At 45.9% G+C, this 22562-nt stretch overlaps 1 protein-coding gene across 5 annotated transcripts in view; it reads left to right on the forward strand.

Moving 5' to 3' along the window:
• ap4s1 (adaptor related protein complex 4 subunit sigma 1) overlaps positions 1-22562 on the forward strand; it is a 61893-nt gene that overhangs the window by 4635 nt on the left and 34696 nt on the right. For 3 of the 5 annotated variants that reach the window (XR_011937629.1, XR_011937630.1, XR_011937628.1), the window contains one exon: positions 20749-20946. Coding sequence is in view for 1 of the 5 variants with exons in the window: in XM_072488255.1 (XP_072344356.1) it covers positions 19805-19807; positions 20749-20946 (201 nt within the window). In the remaining 4 variants the exon portion in view is untranslated. Of the gene's footprint in view, positions 1-19734; positions 19808-20748; positions 20947-22562 lie in introns of those variants that run through there. The other 2 variants (XR_011937627.1, XM_072488255.1) reach the window with 2 other exon arrangements.

Raw genomic sequence — 22562 nt, forward strand, 5'->3', positions numbered from 1 at the left:
CAGTGTCAGATCATGCTCCGCATTAGGTGGATATGGAACTGGAGAAGGGGGTAGCGCAGAGGCCGGGGTGGAAATTAGATATGGGACTTTTGGGGGACCAAGGGTTCTGTGACAAAATTGAAAAGGTAATTGAGGAATATGTAGGTTTCAACTGTATGGGTGAGGTGTCGAAGGCAGTTGTTTGGGAGGCTCTATAGGCAGTGGTGAGGGCTGAGGTGATTTTGTTTAAGGCCAGGGTACAGAGGAGAGGTGAGGAGAGGTTGGAGCGGCAGAGGGTAATAGATGAGATGTTGGAGGTAGATAGGAATTATGCAGAAGATGGGGACCCAGCGAAGCTGGAAAAGAGGAAGGAACTACAGGCTAGCTTTGAACGACTATCTACCAGGAAGGCGGTGTGCCAACTGAGACGAGCAAGGGGTGCAGTTTACGAACATGTAGATAAGGCGGGGCTATGTTAGCAGGTCAGCTCCGGAGGGAGGCAGCGGTAAGGGAAATTGTTCAGGTGAGGAATAGGGCAGGGAAGTTGGTGGTGGCTCCGGATCTGATTAACAAGGTTTTTGAGGAATTTTATGAGAGGTTGTACAGGTCAGAGCTACCTGGGGGAGACCGTGAGATGCAGGAATTTCTAGATGGGTTGGAGTACCTGAGGTTAGGAGAGGGGGACAGGGCTACATTAGAAGGAGCGATAGTGGAGCAGGAGATAAAGGATACGATTGGGAGGATGCAGTCGGGGAAGGTGGCAGGGCCAGATGGGTTTCTGGTGGAATATTATTAAAAATTCAAGGATAAGCTGGCACCCCTGATGGTGGGGATGTTTGAAGAGGCGATAGGGAAGGGGGTGTTGCCACAAACTTTGGGGCAGGCATCGATTTCTCTGTTGCTAAAAAAAGATAAGGATCCAACAGAGTGTGGGTCATATAGGCCCATATCACTTCTGAATGTGGACGCAAAAGTGTTGGCGAAGGTACCGGCGGGTAGGCTGGAGGAGTGCCTCCCGAAGGTGATAGGTGAAGATCATACGGGGTTCGTGAGAGGGAGGCAGCTCTTTTCAAACGTTAGAAGGGTATTGAACGTCGTTATGGCACTGGCAGAGGGGAATGAAACAGAGGTGGTTGTGGCATTGGACGCTGAGAAGGCGTTTTACCAGGTAGAATGCTTGATGGCATTTCTGGAGCGGTTTGGGATTGGACCAAGATTTGTGAACTGGGTAAAGCTACTATATAAGGACCCGAGCGCGAATGTCCGCACAAACAACATCAGCTCGAGATACTTTTCTCTCCACCGTGGGACTAGGCAGAGATGTCCTATGTTCCCCCCTGCTGTTTGCACTCACGATTGAGCCGTTGGCCATCGCATTAAGAAGTTCGGGGGTATGGAAAAGAATAGTGCGGGGGGGGATAGAGCATAGGGTGTCCTTATATGCCGATGATTTGCTGTTATACGTGTCGGAACTGAGTGTGTTGATAGGGGGAATATTGGAGCTGCTTCGAGTGTTTGGGTCTTTCTCGGGGTACAAACTAAATCTAGACAAGAGTGAGCATTTTGTGGTGCCTCGGCCGGGGGTGGGGGCAGGGGTGGGGGTGCTGTCATTCCGTAGGGCAGTGTAGCCGGTTAAAATGGCTAACTCACGATTAGAATGGCCAAACCCCGATTTAAAATGGCGAACGGAAGAGGCTGATGGGAAAATCAGCTAACAGGACTCAAACAGGCAGCTGCAGGCAAAACTGTATTCGCCTCTGGGGAGGCCAGACAGAATCGATACCTGCAGCCATCAACAGAACAACACGCCAGACATCTGCATACTAATTAGCAATCCCCGGGAACAATATGCTACAAATTAGACTCACAAAGCCAACCCAGACTTTTCGGCGCCAGCAGGAGCTTACACAAAGAGAGGTGAATGACCACCTCGAAACCGCCCATCGATCAAGGAATCGCTCCAGCATTGGAGAATATCGAACCAAGTGATTGGGACCAAGTCCAATCACTTGGAACCAGGCACAAGGTCCGCCCCGAGAGGCGGGAAGCCCCTGGGGACTATAAGAATAGGGGCCAAGTTCAAATCGACCCTTCTTCTCCTCACCGCACCCTTCGAGACCCTTCTGCTGACCCTCTACAACAGCCGCAAGAAACGTAAGTCTTACTCCAACGCTCGCTACGAGATAGACACCCTGACTCTCGATCTGTACCAGCTTTGAATCCCGCAGGCTCAGAACCCATAGGAAAGGCCATTCGTTTCCCTGACCTGGTGGGCCATTTCCAAAGTTAAGTATTGGCCTGTTAGTTGTAGGAAGTAGCTTAGAAGTAGAATTAATGAAATGAAATGAAAATCGCTTATCGTGGGGCAGCACGGTAGCACTGTGGATAGCACAATTGCTTTACAGCTCCAGGGTCCCAGGTTCGATTCCGGCTTGGGTCACTGTCTGTGCGGAGTCTGCACATCCTCTCCGTGTGTGCGTGGGTTTCCTCCGGGTGCTCCGGTTTCCTCCCACAGTCCAAAGATGTGCAGGTTAGGTGGATTGGCCATGATAAATTGCCCTTAGTGTCCAAAATTGCCCTTAGTGTTGGGTGGCGTTACTGGGTTATGGGGATAGGGTGGAGGTGTTGACCTTGGTGCTCTTTCCAAGAGCCGGTGCAGACTCGATGGGCTGAATGGCCTCCTCCTGCACTGTAAATTCTATGATAATTATTGTCACAAGTAGGCTTCAAATGAAGTTACTGTGAAAAGCCCCAAGTCGCCACATTCCGGCACCTGTTCGGGGAGGCTGTTACGGGAATTGAACCGTGCTGCTGGCCTGCCTTGGTCTGCTTTCAAAGCCAGCGATTTAGCCCTGTGCTAAACAGCCTCTAGTATAAGTATTGATTGCTGTATATAATAAACGTGCGTTGATTTAACTCTTACTAAGCGGTGTGTTGGATTATTGATCACTACTCGGACTTGAACCACGTGGCGGTATCAGAAAGATACCTGGCGACTCAAGAGCAAAGGTGACAGAACAAGAGCAATTAAACTAAGGCAAAAACGAGCAACAGCAGGGACTCACTTTAGGTACCTGGGGGTGCACGTTGCCCGGGAGTGGGGGGGGGGGCTCCGCAGGTACAACATTTCTAGTTTGGTGGGGAGAGTGAAAGCTGACCTGGCAAGGTGGGATGGTCTCCCTCTGTCACTGGCGGGTCGGGTACAGGCGGTTAAAATGAACGTGTTGCCGCGATTTCTGTTTATTTTTCAATGCCTGCCGATTTTCCTGCCAAAATTTTTCAGAGAGATTGAGGGAAGGATTACTTTGTTCATATGGTGAGGGAAGGTGGCCAGAGTTAGAAAGGTGCTGCTACAGAGAGGAAGGCAGGCAGGGGGGTTGGGTCTTCCGAATCTGATGTATTACTACTGGTCGGCGAATGTGGAGAAGGTGCGGAGCTGGGTCAGAGGGGTTGATTCCCAGTGGGTCAGAATGGAGGAGAGTTTGTGTAGGGGGTCGGGATTGAAAGCACCAACAACAGCGCCGCTCCCGATAGCCCCGGGGAAATACTCAGGGAGTCCGGTAATAATAGCTTCATTGAGAATTTGGAGGCGGTTTCGCCAACACTTTGGGTTGAGGGCAGGGTCAAGGGAAATGCCGATTCGGGGAACCACAGGGAGGTGGGATGGAAATTTTCGGAAATGGAAGGAGAAGGGGATTAAGACACTAAAAGATTTGTTTCTTAGGGGTCAGTTTGCAGGATTGAAGGAGCTGTAAGCAAAGTATGGGCTGGAACAGGGGAAATGTTTAGATACATGCAGGTTTGGGATTTTGCCAGAAAGGAGACACAGAGCTTTCCGGTGGAGCCGGCCTCCACATTGCTGGAGGAGGTGCTGACGACAGGGGGACTGGAGAAGGGGGTAGTGTCAGCGGTTTACGGAGCTATTTTGGAAGAGGAGAAGGCACCGTGGAAGGGGTCAAAGCAAAGTGAGAGGAAGAGTTGGGAGAGGATATGGAGGAGGGGCTCTGGTGTGAGGTGCTCCGGAGAGTGAATGCCATCACCTCATGCGCGAGGTTGGGGCTGATACAGCTGAAGGTGGTATACAGAGCACACCTCACGAGGACGAGGATGAGCCGATTCTTTGAAGGAGTAGAAGATGTGTGTGAACGTTGCTGGGGGGTGCCCCGCTAATCACGTTCATATGTTTTGGTCCTGTCCAAAGCTAGAGGATTACTGGAAGGAGGTTTTTAGGGTAATTTCTAAAGTGGTGCACGTGAATCTGGACCCAGGCCCCGGGAGGCCATATTCGGGGTGTCGGACCAGCCAGGGTTGGAAACGAGTGCGGAGGCAGATGTTGTAGCCTTCGCCTTGTTGATCGCCCGAAAGCAGATCCTGATAGGTTGGAGAGCAACCTCTTCACTCTGTGCCCTGGCGTGGCAGGGGTACCTGTTGGAATTCTTGACTCTTGAGACGGTTAAGTTTGAATTGAGGGGAAGGATGGAGGGGTTGTAAAATTCATGGGCATTATTCATTATGCACTTTCAAGAACTGGATAACATCGAACATTAGTTGGGGCGTGTGGGTGGGAGAGTTGGGGGAAGGGGGGCTGTGTGTGTGAGGGCGACTATCGGTGATCCCTAATTCCTTTTTGTCATTTGTTTGTGTGAACGTGCGGGCTAATGTTTGGGGTTTGGTGGGAGGATGGGATCGTTGTTATTGATATGGGGATTGACATATTTGTTACTGATTATTGTTTATTGTTGGCGGGTGTAAATTTGGGAGAAAATGTGAAAAAGGAGGCGAATAAACATATTTATTTTTAAAAAGTGACTGTACAAGTTAAGAGCTCATGGTGTTGGGCTGATAAACCAATAATAGACGATTGGCTAATGAACAGGAAACAGACAGTCGTGATAAATGGGTCATTTTCAGGTCAACAAACTGTAAGCTGTGGAGTGCTGCAAAAATCAAGCTGGGGATTCAAACATTTACAATTTGTATTAATGACTTGAATGAAGGGAGCAACTGTAGCCAAATTTGCTGACGATACTAAGATAGGAAAGCAAGTTGTGAGGAGGATACAAAAAGTACGCAAACTGCAAAGAGATGTATATAGGTTAAATGAACAGACAAAAGCTTGGTAGATGAAATATAATATGGGAAAATGTGAGGTTGTCCATGTTGAAGAAATATTGGCAAGAGCAATGCAGAATATTATTTAAATGGACAGAGACTTCCTACAAGGGGTGGCACAGTGGTTAGCACTGCTTTCTCACAGCACCAGGGATCCGGATTTGATTCTGACCTTGTGTAATTGTGTGGAGTTTCTACATTCTCCCTGTGTCTGCGTGGGTTTCCTCTGGGTGCTCCGATTTCCTCCCACAGCGCAAAGAAGTGCAGATTGGGTGGATTGGCAATGCTAAATTGCCCCTTAGTGTCCAAAGATTAGGTGGGATTGCAGGGGTGGAGCAAGGAAGTGGTCGGGGGAAGGGTGCTCTTTCGGAGGGTCGCTGTGGGCTCAATGGGCCGAATGGCTGCCTCCTGCACTAGGGATTCCATGAACTGTGCAGGGCATTGGTGAGACCACACCAAGAGATTCTTGTATTAGTTCATGGGAGTTGGGCATCACTGGCAAGATCAGTATTTATTGCTCATCCCTAATTGCCCCGAGAAGATGGTGGTGAGCTGCCTTCTTGAACTGCTGCAATCCATATGGTATAGAAGCACTCGCAGTGCTGTTAACATAGAACATACAGTGCAAAAGGATGCCATTCGGCCCATCGAGTCTGCACCGACCACTTAAGCCCTCACTTCCACCCTATCCCAGTAACCCAATAACCCCTCCTAACCTTTTTGGACACAAAGGGCAATTCTGCATGGCCAATCCACCTAACCTGCACGTCTTTGGACTGTGGGAGGAAACCCACGCAGACACGGGGAGAACATGCAGACTCTGCACAAACAGTGACCCAGCGGGGAATCGACCTGGGACCCTGGCGCTGTGAAGCCACAGTGCTACCGTGCTGTTAAGGAGGGAGTTCCAGGATTTTGACCTAGCAACAATGAAGAAACGGTAATATAGTTCCAAGTTTGAATAGTGTGTGGATTGATGGGTAACTTGCAGATGGTGGTGTTTCCATACATTAGCTGTTCTTGTCCTTCCAGGTGGTAGAGGTTTGGAAGTTGCTGTTGAAGGAGCCTTGGTGAATTGCTACATGTGCTTTGTAGATGGTACACTGCTGCCACTGTGTGTCGGTGATGGAGGGAGTGAATGTTGTAAATCAAGCAGGTTGCTTTGTCCTGATGGTGTCCAAATTCTTGAATATTGTTGGAGCGGCAATCATCCTGGCAAGTGGAGAGTATTCCACACACTTCTGATTTGTACCTTGTAGATGGTGAACAGACCTTAGGGATTCAGGAGCCCACTTCAGTCAGGAGGTAGCAATAATACTTATATGGCTGGCCCAGTTCAGTTTCTGGTCAATGGTAGGCCCCAGGATGTTGCTAATGGAGATTGACCAATGATAATGCTGTTGAATGCCATGGAGAGATAGTTAGATTAGCTCTTGTTGGAGATGGTCGTTGCCTGGCATTTGTGTGGCGTGAATGCTATTTGTCATTTATCAGACCAAGCCTGAATAAGGACATGGTCTGCTTCAGTAACTGTGAAGTTGTGAATGGTGCTGAACATTGTGCAATCATTAGCGAATATTCCTATTTCTGACCTTGTCATGGAGGGGAGGTCATTATGAAGCAGCTAAAGATGGTTGGGCCTAAGACTCTACCCTGAGGAACCATGGTAGCGATGTCCTGGGGCTAAGATGGTTGACCTCCAACAACCACAACCACATTCATTTGTGCTAGGTACGACTCCAACTAGTGGAGAGTTTTTCCCTGATTCCCATTGACTTTCATTCTCAACTCAATTTTGGAGCTCAGCCTCTTCTGTCCATGTTTGGATCAAGAGTGTAATGAGGTCAGGAGCTGGGTGGCCCTGCTGAAACCTAAACTGAGCTCAGTGAGCAGGTTATTGCTGTATAAATGCCGCTTGATACAGCTGTCAATGACACCTTCCATCACTTGGCTAGTGATCGAGAGTAGACTGATAGAGTGGTAATTGGCTGCGTTTAATATGCTTTTTGTGGACAGGACATGCCTGATTAATTATCCACATTGCCGGGTAGATGACTAGGGGCTCAGCTAGTTCGGCAAAACAAATCTATTATTGCTTAAACGGGGTCATAGTCAAAGAGTTTTACAGCACAGCAATAAGTCCTTTGGCCCATCGTGTCTGTGCTAGCTACCAAACACCTGCCAGTTCTAATCCCATTTTCCACCACTTGGTCCGAAGCGTTGTATGGTATGGCATTTAACGTGCTCGTCTAAATGCTTATTACATGTTGTGAGGGTTCCTGCCTCTGCCATACCTGAGTTCCAAATTCCCACCATCCTCTGGGTGAAAAAGATTTTCCTCAAATGCCCTTTAAATATCTTGCCCATTACCTTAAATCAATGCCTCCTGATTATTGACCCCCTATTAAGGGGAAAGGTTTCTTCCTATCTACTTATCTATGTCCCTCATAGTTTTGTACACCTCAGTCAAGTCCCCCCACCCCAGCCCTCTCTGCTCTAAGGAGTTTAGGGGGTTGGTTTAACATAGTGGGCTAAACAGCTGGCTTGTAATGCAGAACAATGCCAGCAGCACGGGTTCAATTCCCGTACCGGCCTCCCCGAACAAGCGTCGGAATGTGGTAACTAGGGGCTTTTCACAGTAACTTCATTGAAGCCTATTTGTGACAATAAGCAATTCTTATAGGCCTCGTCAAAAAGAAAAAGGAGGCATTTGTCAGGGCTAAAAGGCTGGGAACAGACGAAGCCTGTGTGGCATATAAGGAAAGTAGGAAGGAACTTAAGCAAGGAGTCAGGAGGGCTAGAAGGGGTCATGAAAAGTCATTGGCAAATAGGGTTAAGGAAAATCCCAAGGCTTTTTACACGTACATAAAAAGCAAGAGGGTAGCCAGGGAAAGGGTTGGCCCACTGAAGGATAGGCAAGGGAATCTATGTGTGGAGCCAGAGGAAATGGGCGAGGTACTAAATGAATACTTTGCATCAGTATTCACCAAAGAGAAGGAATTTGTAGATGTTGAGTCTGGATAAGGGGGTGTAGATAGCCTGGGTCACATTGTCATCCAAAAAGACGAGGTGTTGGGTGTCTTAAAAAATATTAAGGTAGATAAGTCCCCAGGGCCTGATGGGATCTACCCCAGAATACTGAAGGAGGCTGGAGAGGAAATTGCTGAGGCCTTGACAGAAATCTTTGGATCCTCGCTGTCTTCAGGGGATGTCCCGGAGGACTGGAGAATAGCCAATGTTGTTCCTCTGTTTAAGAAGGGTAGCAAGGATAATCCCGGGAACTACAGGCCGGTGAGCCTTACTTCAGTGGTAGGGAAATTACTGGAGAGAATTCTTCGAGACAGGATCTACTCCCATTTGGAAGCAAATGGACGTATTAGTGAGAGGCAGCACGGTTTTGTGAAGGGGAGGTCGTGTCTCACTAACTTGATAGAGTTTTTCGAGGAGGTCACTAAGATGATTGATGCAGGTAGGGCAGTAGATGTTGTCTATATGGACTTCAGTAAGGCCTTTGACAAGGTCCCTCATGGTAGACTAGTACAAAAGGTGAAGTCACACGGGATCAGGGGTGAACTGGCAAGGTGGATACAGAACTGGCTAGGCCATAGAAGGCAGAGGGTAGCAATGGAGGGATGCTTTTCTAATTGGAGGGCTGTGACCAGTGGTGTTCCACAGGGATCAGTGCTGGGACCTTTGCTCTTTTGTAGTATATATAAATGATTTGGAGGAAAATGTAACTGGTCTGATTAGTAAGTTTGCAGACGACACAAAGGTTGGTGGAATTGCGGATAGCGATGAGGACTGTCTGAGGATACAGCAGGATTTAGATTGTCTGGAGACTTGGGCGGAGAGATGGCAGATGGAGTTTAATCCGGACAAATGTGAGGTAATGCATTTTGGAAGGGCTAATGCAGGTAGGGAATATACAGTGAATGGTAGAACCCTCAAGAGTATTGAAAGTCAAAGAGATCTAGGAGTACAGGTCCACAGGTCATTGAAAGGGGCAACACAGGTGGAGAAGGTAGTCAAGAAGGCATACGGCATGCTTGCCTTCATTGGCCGGGGCATTGAGTATAAGAATTGGCAAGTCATGTTGCAGCTGTATAGAACCTTAGTTAGGCCAACTTGGAGTATAGTGTTCAATTCTGGTCGCCACACTACCAGAAGGATGTGGAGGCTTTAGAGAGGGTGCAGAAGAGATTTACCAGAATGTTGCCTGGTATGGAGGGCATAAGCTATGAGGAGCGATTGAATAAACTCGGTTTGTTCTCACTGGAACGAAGGAGGTTGAGGGGAGACCTGATAGAGGTATACAAAATTATGAGGGGCATAGACAGAGTGGATAGTCAGAGGCTTTTCCCCAGGGTAGAGGGGTCAATTACTAGGGGGCATAGGTTTAAGGTGCGAGGGGCAAGGTTTAGAGTAGATGTACGAGGCAAGTTTTTTACGCAGAGGGTAGTGGGTGCCTGGAACTCACTACCGGAGGAGGTAGTGGAAGCAGGGACGATAGGGACATTTAAGGGGCATCTTGACAAATATATGAATAGGATGGGAATAGAAGGATACGGACCCAGGAAGTGTAGAAGATTGTAGTTTAGTCGGGCAGTATGGTCGGCACGGGCTTGGAGGGCCGAAGGGCCTGTTCCTGTGCTGTACATTTCTTTGTTCTTTGTTCTTTGTTTGAAAACATCCCCAGACTGACCAGCTAAACAGCTCCAACCCAGGAAATATCTTGGTGAATCTCCTCTTCATCCTCTCTGGTGCAATCACATCCTTCCGATAGTGTGGCAACCAGAACTGCTCACAGTACTCTAGCTGTGGCCCAACGAGGGCTTTGTATGGCTCCATCATTACCTCACTGCTCTTCTATGCCTCGGCTAATAAAGGCAAGGTTCCAGCACCAATCCCTACAGTACACCACTGGATACACCACTGCTTCAATTCGCAAAGGCAACCTTTGACCATCACCCTCTGCCTCCTGCCGCCAAGCCAGTTTTGGATCCAGTTTGCCAAATTGCCCGGGATTCCATGGGCACTTACCTTCTTGATCACTCTTCCTTGTGGACCCTTGTCAGGGTCTCTAGTCTATGCAATATACAAACAACAAACAAAGAACAAAGAAATGTACAGCACAGGAACAGGCCATTCGGCCCTCCAAGCCCGTGCCGACCATGCTGCCCGACTAAACTACAATCTTCTACACTTCCTGGTTCCGTATCCCTCTATTCCCATCCTATTCATGTATTTGTCAAGATGCCCCTTAAATCTAGTGCCTTCAGCCATTTCTTAATATGGCATGGAGTGATTCACATAATAATCTTTATTGTCACAAGTAGGCTTACGTTAACACTGCAATTAAGTTACTGTGAAAGGCTCCTAGTCATCACATTCCGGCGCCTGTTCAGGTATACAGAGGGAGAATTCAGAATGTCCAAATTACCTAACAGCACGACTTTTGGGACTTGTGGGAGGAAACCAGAGCACCCGAAGGAAACTCTCGCAGACACAGGGAGAACGTGCAGACTCCGCACAGAGAGTGACTCAAACCTGGGACCCTGGCACTGTGAAGCAGCAGTTCTAACCACTGTGCTATCGTGACTGAAGACTGGCATCTGTGATGTTCAGGATAAGGCCAAGATGGATCACTCATCTGGCACTTCTGCCTGAAAAACTTTGCAAATGCTTCAGCCTTATCTTTGGATTGATGTGCTGAGCTCCCCCATCATTGAGGATAGGATATTTGTGCAGCCTCCTCCTCCTGTCATTGTTTCATTGTCCTCCTCCATTCATGACTGGATGCGGCAGGTTTGCAGAGATAATATCTGACCCGTTGGTTGTAGAATTGCTTGGTTCCATCACTTGCTGCTTTACTGTTTGGCACATAAGTCGTCCTGTGTTGTAGCTTCTCCAGGTTGGCACCTCATTTTTAGGTATGCCTGGTGCTACTCTTGGCATGCTCTCCTGCAATCTTCATTGGACCAGGCTCGATCCCTGGCTTGCTGGTAATAGTAGAGTGGGGAGAATCACAGTATTGTTACAGCGCAGAAGGAGGCCATTTGGCCCATTGTGTCTGTACCGGCTCTCCAAATGAGCATCATGACTTAGTGCCATTACCTGCCTTTCCCATGCCCATAGTTTCTATTCAAGTAATCATCTAATGCCTTCTTGAATGCCTTGATTGAACCTGCCTCCACCACATTTCCAGGCTGTGCATTCCAGACCCGAACCACTAGTGTGGAATGTTTTTTTTCTCATCATATTTGCTTCCTTTGCAAATCACTTTATATCTGTGCCCTCTTGTTCTTGATCCTTTTATGAGCAGGAACAATTTCTCCCCATCTACTCTATCCAGTCCCCTCTTGATTTTGAACATTTCTATCAAATCTCCTCTTAACCTTCTCCTCTCCAAGGAGAACAGTCCATGGAATCTGCTTCACCATTCATGACTGATCTGAAATTATAATCCTCACCTCCACTTTCCTGCTTCATCCCCAAAACCCTTGATTCCTTTACTGATTAAAAATGTCGACCCAGCCTCTACAGCTCTGTGCAGTAAAGAATTCCACAGATTCGCTACCCTCTAAGAGACAAATTCCTCCTCATCTCTGTCTTAAATGGGCAACCCCTTACTCTTTGATTATGTCCTCTGGTCCTAGACTCTCCCTCAAGGGGAAAAAAACTCTCAGCATCTACCCTGTCAGGCCCCCTGAAAATCCTATATGGCTCAATAAGGTCACCTCTCATTCTTCTAAACTCGACAATCGCAACCTACTCAACCTCCCTAACATATTCTCTCTATTCCTGGAATCAACCTAGTAACTACTCTGGACTGCCTCCAATTCCAATATATCTTTCCTTTAGATATAGGGACTAAAACTGTTCACAGTATTCCAGGTGTGGTCTAACTAGTGCCTTGTTCAGTTTTTGCAAAGCTTCCCTATTTTTATACTCCATTCCCTTTGAAATGAAAGCTAAAGTTCCATTTGCTTTCCCTATTACCTGCTGAACTTTCATTCTAGTTTTTTGAGATTTGTGCATGAGGAACCCCACATCCCCCTGAGCTTCAGCCTTCTGCAGTCTTTCTCAATTTAAATAATATTTAGCTCAATTATTCTTCTTACCAAAGTGTATAACTTCACATTTTCCTACATTATATTCCATCTGCCAAATTTTTTTTTAAATTTAGAGTACCCAATTCATATTTTACAATTAAGGGGCAATTTAGCGTGTCCAATCCACCTAGCTTGCACATTTTTGTGTTGTGGGGGCGAAACCCACGCAAACACGGGGAGAATGTGCAAACTCCACACAGACAGTGACCCGGGGCCGGGAGCAAATCCGGGTCCTCGGCACCGTGAGGCAGCAGTGCTAACCACTTTTGGGTAATTAAAGTCTCCCTTTATAATTATTCTATAATGTTTTCTTCCATTTCCCTGCATATTTGTTCTTCTGAATCCTTCTCACTAGTTGCCAGTCTATCGACTACATCAAGCAATGTAATTGCACCTTTTCTCTAGCCAGATTGATTCTGTCCTTGAACACTCTAGGCCATTTCTTTCTTCAGCGATGCAATTCTCTCCTTAATCAATATTGCCACCACCCCTCCTTTCCTACCTTTTCTGAACCCAGGAATATTTAACAGCCAGTCCTTGCGCCAGGTCTCCGTTATCGCCGCAACATCATATTTCTGCATTGCAATCTGTGCCTGTAACTCCCCAATCTTATTTACTATTACTTTGTGCATTTACGTACATGCACAGTTACCCTGATTTAGACGCCATTATTTTCTCCCTTACTCCAATATGTTAGTGCTTTCTGTCCCTCCCAGTATTTTGGGCATCCTGGTTTAAAGGGGCTGGTTTAGCACATTGGGCTAAACAGCAAGGCAGCAGTGCGGGTTCAATTCCCGTACCGGCCTCCCCGAACAGGTGCCGGAATGTGGTGAGGAGGAGCTTTTCACAGTAACTTCATTGAAGCCTACTTGTGACAATAAGCGAGTATTATTATTATTATTACATTCCTCTCTAATATTCCATCTTGGTTCCGACATTCCTGCGGCGTTGATTTAAAGCCCTCCCGAAGCAGGAGCAAAATGCCCGAAAGGAATGCAGTCTCAGCTCTGTTCAAGTGCAACATGTTCAGCTTGTACATGTGCCATCTCTCCCTGAACCAGTCCCAGGTGGTGTGTGCCTAGCAACCTCTCCCAACTGACCTCTGCCCTCCCTCAGGCCTCCAGCTGTTCTGGTAGATGACTGGCATCTATGACCACTATTTGTTAGGTAGCCATGCCCACCTTTATGTCCTTTTGCACAAAGAGCTATCCACTCTTCTCCAGCTCAATCATCTTCCTGGCACTTGGGTGCACGAGTCAGGATGGGCAGAAATAATTGTGCTGCAAAACCAGGAGCCATTGTTCATAGAATCCCTACAGTACAGTACATCGAGTCTCTCTGACCCTCTGAAAGACCATCCTACCCAGGTCCACTTCCCTGCCTTATACCTGTAACTCCACTGGACCTTTGGACACTAAATGGTAATTTTAGCATGGCCAATCCACCAAACCTGCACATCGTTGGACTGTGGGAGGAAACTGGAGCATCCGGAGGAAACCCATGGAAGAATCCTCCTCTCTTGTGTTAAGGGAAGACAATTGGATATGTTTTGTGCCACTTCTAGGGCTCTGAATAAAAATGTAAGGCAAATTCTACAGGGTATGCTACTTCTCTGCAGGTTTCCCTTGACATCTTTGCAGGGTTCCCTTGGCGATTTAAAGAAATATTCCAAGTTCAGACCTGCTGCTATCAGGTCTACTTTGTACTCTTCAGGATGCATACACCTACCAAAGGCTGCCAAATTCAGACTAGAGTGAGGGCAGTTAATGATTTAAGTGGTCAGATGCCTCCATAAAATGTGCATGCCCTGCAAGAATAGGGATGAACTTGCGATTTTTGGGCTACTCCACTACTTTCACCACGGCAACAACTTTTCATCATCCCAAAAACTAGGCCAGTATCTCCATTTTAAAGACGTCCCATCCAACGCTGTAACATTACCTGCCTTCACTCCTACCACAGCATATCTGTTAATGAAAACACTAACCCATGCCTCTATCCCCTCCAGATTTAACTATTCCACTGATCTTTTGACCAGCCTCACATTGTCCATTCTCTACACCTTCAGCTTATCAAAAACTCTGCTTTTGCTTTATTCATTCATTGGATGTGGGCGTCACTGGCTAGGCCACATTTATTGCCCATTCCTAATTGCTCTTAAGGAGGTGGTGGTGAGCTGCCTTCTTGAACAACTGCAGTCCATTGGATGTGGGTACACCCACAGTGCTGTTAGAGAGGGAGTTCAAGGATTTTGCCCAATGACAATAAGGGACTGTGTTGTAGTCAATATTTTCCCGCTTCTGTAGTAGAAAGATTCAACACTCTTGTTAAGACAAAATACCAAGCTTTATTTTCAAAATGACTGCATGCAGTAATGGCTGAAACTTGAAGTCAGAGAGCAGTCAGTGAAACTTGCTGATTCCTTCTCAAGTGCGCATTTTCACAGAGAATCAGCTCAATATTTATACATTATCATTATCAAGATTGCGTGACAACAGCTTAGTCAGGAATTTGATCGGAAATAGAAACGGAAGCAATGTCATAAAACAGACCTTTTTTGGTCGCATCACTCATACCATTATCTTGTCCTTGGAGGGAACATTGAAAGGTCGGAGTAGAATTATTTCTTCCTGAACTTATCTTGTTTTATTCCTACGGCCCTGGGTTATGACGAGTTAGTTTTATCAGGAGTTGCCGAGGTCCGGTATTTTGGAATGGCTTGACCTTCTCTGATCTTTTTCAGACTTCAAGTTATGTAGAGTTGGCCTTATCAGTCTTACAGTCTGAAATGGTTAGGGCAGCATTTCTTACAGGGGTCTGGTGAACTGTGAGCATTCTTTACATGGGCCTGGTGAGCTGGAATGAGTAGTTCAGCCTTTCTTACATTGTATCAAATGTTTTGACCAGTCTTCCCATTGACCAGTTTCCCCATCATGCCATTACATAATTCGTACCATATCACAACTGGCCTCTGATGCCTATATTCTAAAAATGCCCCCACTACCCCATCTTTGGAAGCACTAATTGAGCACCACCTTGGGCTTTTGGGCTCTCCACCTAATCCTTCCTTACGCTTTGTGTCACTTATTTCCTTGCCCCACTTTCATGTGCCTTGGGACTTGTTTCTAGATTAAAGGCATACCCTATAATGCATTTTTTCATACTTTATTCTCATCAAATCCTGAAGACAGTGAGTGACTGGTGTAAGGTCAGAGTTACATAAGTGCAGGCATTTTTCAACACTTTATTCAAGTGCTCCTTGTTTACATTTGTGTCTCAACATTAGCAGTTAGTAAAGAGCTGTCTTGGCCCAATGGTAGCATTCTTGAATTTTCATCAACAAATTGTACTTTAAAGCCTGAAGTACGTACTTCAGAGCAGCATTGAGTGGGTGCCCTTTGTTCAGAGTGAAGTCTTTACGACAATATATTAAACTGGATCATGATCTGCTGATTGAAGTCACTTACTTGAGGAAGAGCAGAGTCTATGAATAATGTATATCACTCAATCAACATGACTTAAACCAAGCTAACTGGTCATTATTCTTTGTGAAATACTTTAGTAATCCTGAATGTGTGCTTGGCACTAAACAAATACAAGCTTTTTTGGGGGTTTAATGGCCTTCGTAGCCTGATGCTCACATTGGCCGGATTTTCACTGAGTGCAGGTGACTCAGAGGTCCTTTAAAAATGGTGCTCGGGACCCATACCCAGCATTTCCAATTTTTAGCAGATCCTTTAAAAGCTGCGGATGGCTCATTTTGTGAGCCCATACCCTGCATTCCCTACCTGTGGGGATCAGCAAGCCCTTGGTCCTCCACAGTTTTCATGCAATTGGACCAGTTTTGCAATGAATCATGATTCGTGACACTTCAGAGGAGTCATGATCCATAATCTGCATGAGGGTTCCTTTCAAAAGGTCCTTCTAATGCCCCCCACTCACCTCCAATGCGCCCTTATGCACCCCATGCACCTAAACAGCCCCTATGAAGGAAAGAAATTTAAAAAATGAAAATCGCTTATTGTCACAAGTAGGCTTCAAATGAAGTTACTGTGAAAAGCCCCTAGTCGCCACATTCCGGCACCTGTTTGGGGAGGTTGGTACGGGAATTGAACCGTGCTGCTGGCCTGCCTTGGTCTGCTTTAAAAGCCAGCGATTTAGCCCTGTGCTAAACCAGCCCCGTAATGTATGTTACCCCAGACAACCCCTATGGTCTCTCATTCTTTCCATGCCAAGATATGCCTCCTGTCCAACCCCATGGCCCCTCATGCCCTTGCATGCCAAGTTGTGGCACTTACACGCTCACTCACCAACAATTAACCTTAAAATGGCAGTAGGTTGTGTAATAAATCTTTTTATTACATGACAATAAAAGTGCCAATTATCCGGACACTAAAGTTTCAATAGCTGAAACCACAGGCACTTAAAACTTTATCTTGTGTAAATATTGTGAAATTGACAGCAGAGATCATGAGATGGCATAGATGGGGCAGGGGAAGTGTATGGGGAGGATTGAAGGCTCGAAAGACTTTCTGTTTTGATTTTAACACGGCCAAAGTGACAATACCGAGGTAGTCATTTATTATGGACCAGGGTTTAGAAACTCCAAAGTATATCATGGAGTTTACCTGACCTACAACTTTTAATAGATTTTGGTTATGAGAAGCACAAGGGCTCACTTTCTAGGTGTTATGCAACAGAGACCCTAAATATATTTTTTTATATTTAGATTACACAATTCATTTTTTCCAATTAAAGGGCAATTTAGCGTGGCCAATCCACCTATCCTGAACATCTTTTGGGTTGTGGGGGTGAAACCCATGCAAACACAGGGAGAATGTGCAAACTCCACACAGACAGTGACCCAGAGCCGGGATCAAACCTGGGACCTCAGCGCCGTGAGGCAGCAGTGCTACCCACTGCGCCACCGTGCTGCCCCTACCTTAAGTATTTTTAAACAAAACAATGTTTATTCTATGAATTCAGTTAACATTTTATAAACACACAGTAAACATCTTATCAACTATCAACACAAATACCCCGCCCCCCCCCCCCCCCCCCAAAGATACAGTACTCTATAGGTAACCCTTAATAACTTTCCTAATAACATCCATAAGCCAAACACCATTTTTCTACGAAAACAGTATGTTTGAGTTCCTTACAGAAAAACAGGTATTACTTTGAAGTTATCAAATGGTCTGGAGACATTCTTTAGCATGCAGAGAGAGAGACCAAAAATACACCTTCTTTGTTTGAATGCAGCTCCCAACGGAAAACGAAACCAAAGAAACTCAGAGCCACAAAGCAGCTTCCAGCTCAAAACAAAAGTAAAAGACAAAATCACAGCCCAGCTCCATCCACACAGTGACATCACTGCAGCCATTTGATAAAACACACTTTTCTTAAAGGGACCCTCACATGACACTTTTTAAACAGCCCATCTCGGCATCCTGTAGCCGCAGTGGCTACCGCTCCAAATTATTTCCTGGGTTGGCAGGCGCAACTGCAGCCTGCAACCACCCTCCCGACACACACACACGATAAAAATGTCACCATTTGCAGGTAATTTCTCCTGAGGCAAGCGGGCCAAGCCGGAAATTTTCCCAATTCTCGCTACCTGTCTCAATATGAAAATTCAGGCCATAAGATCCATATAGATACTTTTCAGCAGCAGTGAGTAAACACCGAAACTAAAGGCGGAAGTAAGCCATTCGGCCCTTGAGCCTTCTCCGTCATTCAATCGATCAATATGATCTTGGCTGATCCTTCATCTCAATGCCATATTCCCACTTTCTCCCCATACCCCTTGATGCTATCACAATCTAAACAATTATCTATCTCTTTCTACATTGTGACTTGGCTTCCTTGGCCTTCTGTGCTCGATAATTCCACAGGTTCACTACCCTTTAAATTAAGATGTTTTTCCTCATCAGTGAACACAGTGTGGTCCAATGAGCAGATCGTGCACTTTCGGGCATAGCTCAGAAGAATATGGCACAGCTATCAGCTGATTGGTTTTAGGGGAAGGGAGTGGGCAGCTGTATCTATTTTTATTGATTGCATTATTGGCAGTTTCTACGTACGGTGCTTCAAAGTAGCAATCCACAGTTCTGAGTGATTGGTCAACAATGGAGATTTTTACTTTGAATTGTGAATGAGGTTTCCTGTCATGCAGAATTTGGTTGGGATGTAGCTGTAGAAATATTGGAGTGGAATTCACTAACCATGAGCCACATTATCATGTTACATGAGGCAGCTGTTGGTGTCTTTATAATGTTACACTTCCAGTTGCCAGTTTATAATGCACAGTTAGTCAGAGGATAGTCCAAATATAGCTCTTCTGTATTGTAAGCAGTCAAGATTATCTTTCGGACACATCCTTTTAATGAATAACAGCTACTTTCTGACATCTCCCTTGTATGTGTGAAGTGTTACTTCAAAAAGAAAATGTTTTAATTAAAAATTATTTTCATTTGAGTAATTTTAATATTTCTCTTTCTTCCAATAGTGTTATATTTGCTTTATGTCTTCAAAGCGTTACACTTTGTTCCAGGAATGACCAAGCTCATCAAAATATACTTGATGTCACAGTGGCCTCATATTTCAGTCTGGTTCAAATAGTTTCCCTGGACAGTTCCTAGTGTCCTTAGTTCTTGATACAGTTGATATCATGGTGACTAAAGTCCTACTTTCACATAGTAGTCACATATTTTATTAAGGAAACGTGTAAGGATGGTATGGCAATATCTGTTCTGCTTTTACTTTTGGATTTCAACCTCATATTGAGATTACTGTTTCGGCAATTTGTTTTGTATCAGAGATTACCGTACAATAAATGTAATAGAAAACTATTACTCACTGGTTTGTCAGGTAAGGTTTCTATTCTTCAAGGATTTAATATCCTGCTATGAGAGCATGCACCCATCTATCATTACCCACATTTTCAGTCATTGCTGATTTCCTAGCTGTTCAATTCCTGTCTCTAACAGAGTAACCAGCCTGTACCAAGGTCCTCTAATAAGAGACGTGATAGAGCAATTCACCATTCAATTTTCCTGTCAGCTGTAGAAAGTTACCTGGTTGCCACCCAACTCTGAGGCTGTAGAACTGCAGGGGCAGGAGTGAGGACTCAATCTCTGCTACAGTATCGCAAGAGTCCCATCACAGTGTGTTACCACGCCACTAACTTAACTAAAACCCTCTGAAACCTTCAAAGTTAGCTTTGTGTCTGATAAAGGGATGTTTCTGCCGTAAAACATCTTTATTGTTATTTAGGAGCTGAAGCAAAAAAACAAAGAACAAAATTGCAGTTCAATAGGCACATCACTTGACACTAGCCCTGGTTAGTTATTGAGTTGAATTTTTCCTATTTACATTGTAAATCAGAATCGCAGCAAAAAAAATTATAAATTATGATGTGTCTTTAGCAGTAATTCTAATAGTGTTTTTTCAACTTTAAAATTTATAACATTTATTTGAACAAACGTATTAGCAAATTGAAAATCTTGGGCAGGATTTTACAGCTGCAAATTGGTACGATGATATTCTGTCAGCAATCCAGTGTCATCCCGCCAGTCGCAACAAGCTATTGAGCTTGTTAAATGGTGAGTTGAATGCGGTCTTTCATTGCCCATTTGATTTTTTGCGCGTCACTCAGGGAAAAACATGGGGAATGAGTTATGCCACGTATGAGGAGGCGATGCAAGGGGGTGTGAAATAGTCTGAAAATGGAACACTGACTAGATTTAGGAGCAAGTTCTATAGTAGAAGGTGGCGGTGTTAGGCTGTTAGTAGACTTTTATTTGTTCAGTTTTTATAGACTGACATAACAATTAAGGAGAGAGTGAGGCGGAAGGGGGTGAATAAATTGATGGCCTGAACCAATTCTATTTCACAACCTAACCCTTCTCCCACTGTTCATTCTGCACTAGACTCTTGATGGGCATAGAGCCCCCCTGCAGAATGTTAATCGGCTGGCATTCCACCAACCAGCCGCTAACTGACCGGCCAATCATAGAATTTACAGTGAAGAAGGAGGCCATTCGGCCCTTTGAGTCTGCCCAGGCCCTTGGAACGAGCACCCCACTTAAACCCACACCTCCACTCCATCCCCGTAACCCAGTACCCCACCTAACCTTTTTTGGACACTAAGGGCAATTTATCATGGCCAATCCACCTAACCTGCACATCTTTGGACTGTGGGAGGAAACTGGAGCATCCGGAGGAAACCCATGCAGATACAGGGAGAACATGCAGACTCCGCACAGACAGTGACCCATGCCAGAATCGAACCTGGGACCCTGGAGCTGTGAAGCAACTGTGCTAACCACTGTGCTACCGTGCTGCCCCCGTGCTACAAATGCTTGATGCGATGTACTGAAACAGTGGGGGTGGGGATGGAATGAGTGGGCTGCACACTTCCCGTTCTGCCTCCCTTAATCCCACTGGAAACCATATAATCCAGCCCCTTGTTTTTAAAGTTGAGGTTTGTTTCTAATTCTGAGGATAAATTTAATAACCTATAATATCTTGTTGCTTTTTTCAGAAATACTGTGAAAGAAAAATAAAGAGGAATACCATTTACCTTAGTTCAGAGGTTACCAATATGATTAAGTTTTTCCTCTTGGTGAACAAACAAGGGCAAATAAGACTCTCCAGGTATTATGAACCCATGGAAATCCACAAAAGAACATTGTTGGAAGTTGATATTATTAAGAATTGCCTCCCACGAACAAAAGACCAGGTAAGAGCCTTAATACTTTATTAAAAGTTAGTGAATTTTTCTTGGTATATTGAATGAATCTTTGTTAAAAAATATAATTTTTTTTTGCTGACAATACAAAAATGGAAAGAAAATTGTGACAAAGACATAGGACAAGATTTAACTAAATGGGAACAAAGTCCCATAACAAATCCGTTTAGCTGCATGTTTACCGACACTCGCAGTGCCAAAAAATACAACGCTATCAAACTGCGATTGGGTTAGATAGAGGGCCTCATCAGGGAACACACAGCTGAGGCCGCACATAGTCCCGTTTTCTGCACTGACGAGCTCCGCTTGCCGGAACTCCTGAGTGTAGCGAGAGATCAGGTCGCCATTTTTAAATGATGACTCGATCTCTGGAGGACCGGACCCCCTCTGCACCCCCCAACCCCTTATGCCCCAACTCACTATGAGGGGATCCCCACACCCTCTCCAACACCCACTTGGGGCATCCTGGCCCGATTGCCACCATGTGAAAAATGCCAACCTGGGCACCTTGGCAGTGCCAGGCTAGCACCTAGTTGGCACTGCCAGGGTGTTTGGCTGGCATTGCCAGGGTGCCCAAGTAGCACCAGCAGTACCATGGTACTACCATGCCCAAAGTCATGCAACGGGGGGCCTCCGATCCCCTGGGAGATCCCCACAAGTGTCGTTCAGAAGACTCCCGTTTGTGGAGACCAATACTGAACGGCGCTTGCCCAGTGACTGTGATGCGAAGGGAATAGATCCCAGCGTCTCGGTAAACTGCATATTAGAGCGAGGCTAGCTGTCTCATTCTAATATGCAGATTTGCCAAAAAGTGATGCCGCCCACAATGGGCAGGATTTATATTGCAAAGTCTCCTGAGATCTACGCGATCTCACAAGGTGTTGCGAGCCGGGTAGATCCCAAGTGCGGGGTCTCCTGGCTTCTATCAGCCACATAGCACTGCGGCGCGCTGCTATTTGGATGCAGTGCGGCTGTTCAATTGTGCCCGCAGAGTCTTAAGATAATACGTCAATGTATTACCTCAGTATTACCTCAATTTATACGTCAGTATAAATGTGAGCCAGCTACAGTGCAGACTTTGTTTGCACTGAGTGCTGAATTTGGGTGCATTTGAGTGCTATAGTGAGAGTTTGGTGACTGAGGGAGTTAGGTGAGGAGGGAGTAAGGTGCTCCTTTCCCTTCATTTCCTCAAAGAGCATGAAGGGAGCTGGGAGTTTGCAGAGAGTGCAGCTGACTGGGGCAGAGTCGGAGGGCGGAGTTCCAGTTGGTCCACAGGGTAGCTATATTCTGTAAGGTAAGAGGGGATGGAGGCTAGTTGCATGCTCCTCCTGTAGGATGTGGGTGGTGAAGGATACCACCGGTGTCCCCGCTGACTATACCTGCGGGAGGTGCACCCAACTCCAGCTCCTCAGAGACCGTATTAGGGAACTGGAGCTGGAGCTGGATGAACTTCGGATCATCCGGGAGGCAGAGGGGGTGATAGACAAGAGTTACAGGGAGGTAACCACACCCAAGGTACAGGACAAGAGTAGCTGGGTTACAGTCAGGGGAAAGAAAACGAACGGGCAGACAGTGCGGGGATCCCTCGTGGCCGTTCCCCTTCAAAA

This window comes from Scyliorhinus torazame, chromosome 2 (assembly GCF_047496885.1).
Source record: "Scyliorhinus torazame isolate Kashiwa2021f chromosome 2, sScyTor2.1, whole genome shotgun sequence".
NCBI lineage: Eukaryota > Metazoa > Chordata > Chondrichthyes > Carcharhiniformes > Scyliorhinidae > Scyliorhinus > Scyliorhinus torazame.